Source organism: Eurypyga helias, unplaced genomic scaffold (genome assembly GCF_000690775.1).
Source record: "Eurypyga helias isolate BGI_N326 unplaced genomic scaffold, ASM69077v1 scaffold22920, whole genome shotgun sequence".
NCBI lineage: Eukaryota > Metazoa > Chordata > Aves > Eurypygiformes > Eurypygidae > Eurypyga > Eurypyga helias.
The window spans coordinates 3,601-4,053 of NW_010226587.1; the positions used below are offsets into that span (position 1 = coordinate 3,601).

Genomic DNA, 453 nt, shown 5'->3' on the forward strand with positions numbered 1-453 from the left:
CAGGGGCTGAGCATGGAGCTGGGGGCAGGATCTGGCCTCACCCGGTCCCTGAAGTCGACAGTGGCCCCGCTGTCCAGCAGCTTCTGCAGGATGTCCGTGTGTCCTTCCAGCGAGGAACGGTGCAGGGCCGTGCGGTGGAACTTGGAGGGGAAAGAAGTGCCGCGTTGGTGGTTGCATCCATTCCCCCCAGCCCAGCTGTACTCCCAGCCCCATCCCGGCTGGGGGCAGGATCTGGCCTCACCCGGTCCCTGAAGTCGACAGTGGCCCCGCTGTCCAGCAGCTTCTGCAGGATGTCCGTGTGTCCTTCCAGCGAGGAACGGTGCAGGGCCGTGCGGTGGAACTTGGAGGGGAAAGAAGTGCCGCGTTGGTGGTTGCATCCATTCCCCCCAGCCCAGCTGTACTCCCAGCCCCATCCCGGGGTCCCAGGGTCCCAGCCCCTGCAGGTGGGCATGG

At 66.2% G+C, this 453-nt stretch overlaps 1 protein-coding gene across 1 annotated transcript in view; it reads right to left on the minus strand.

Annotated features, from left to right (window-relative positions):
* ANKRD2 (ankyrin repeat domain 2 (stretch responsive muscle)) overlaps positions 1-340 on the minus strand; it is a gene marked incomplete at its 5' end in the record, with an annotated part of 1,403 nt that extends 1,063 nt beyond the window's left edge. Inside the window, 2 exons of the mRNA XM_010153695.1 lie at positions 42-140; positions 242-340. Coding sequence (XP_010151997.1) covers positions 42-140; positions 242-340 — 198 coding nt within the window. The remainder of the gene's footprint in view (positions 1-41; positions 141-241) is intronic.
* Positions 341-453: the final 113 nt, after the last annotated feature.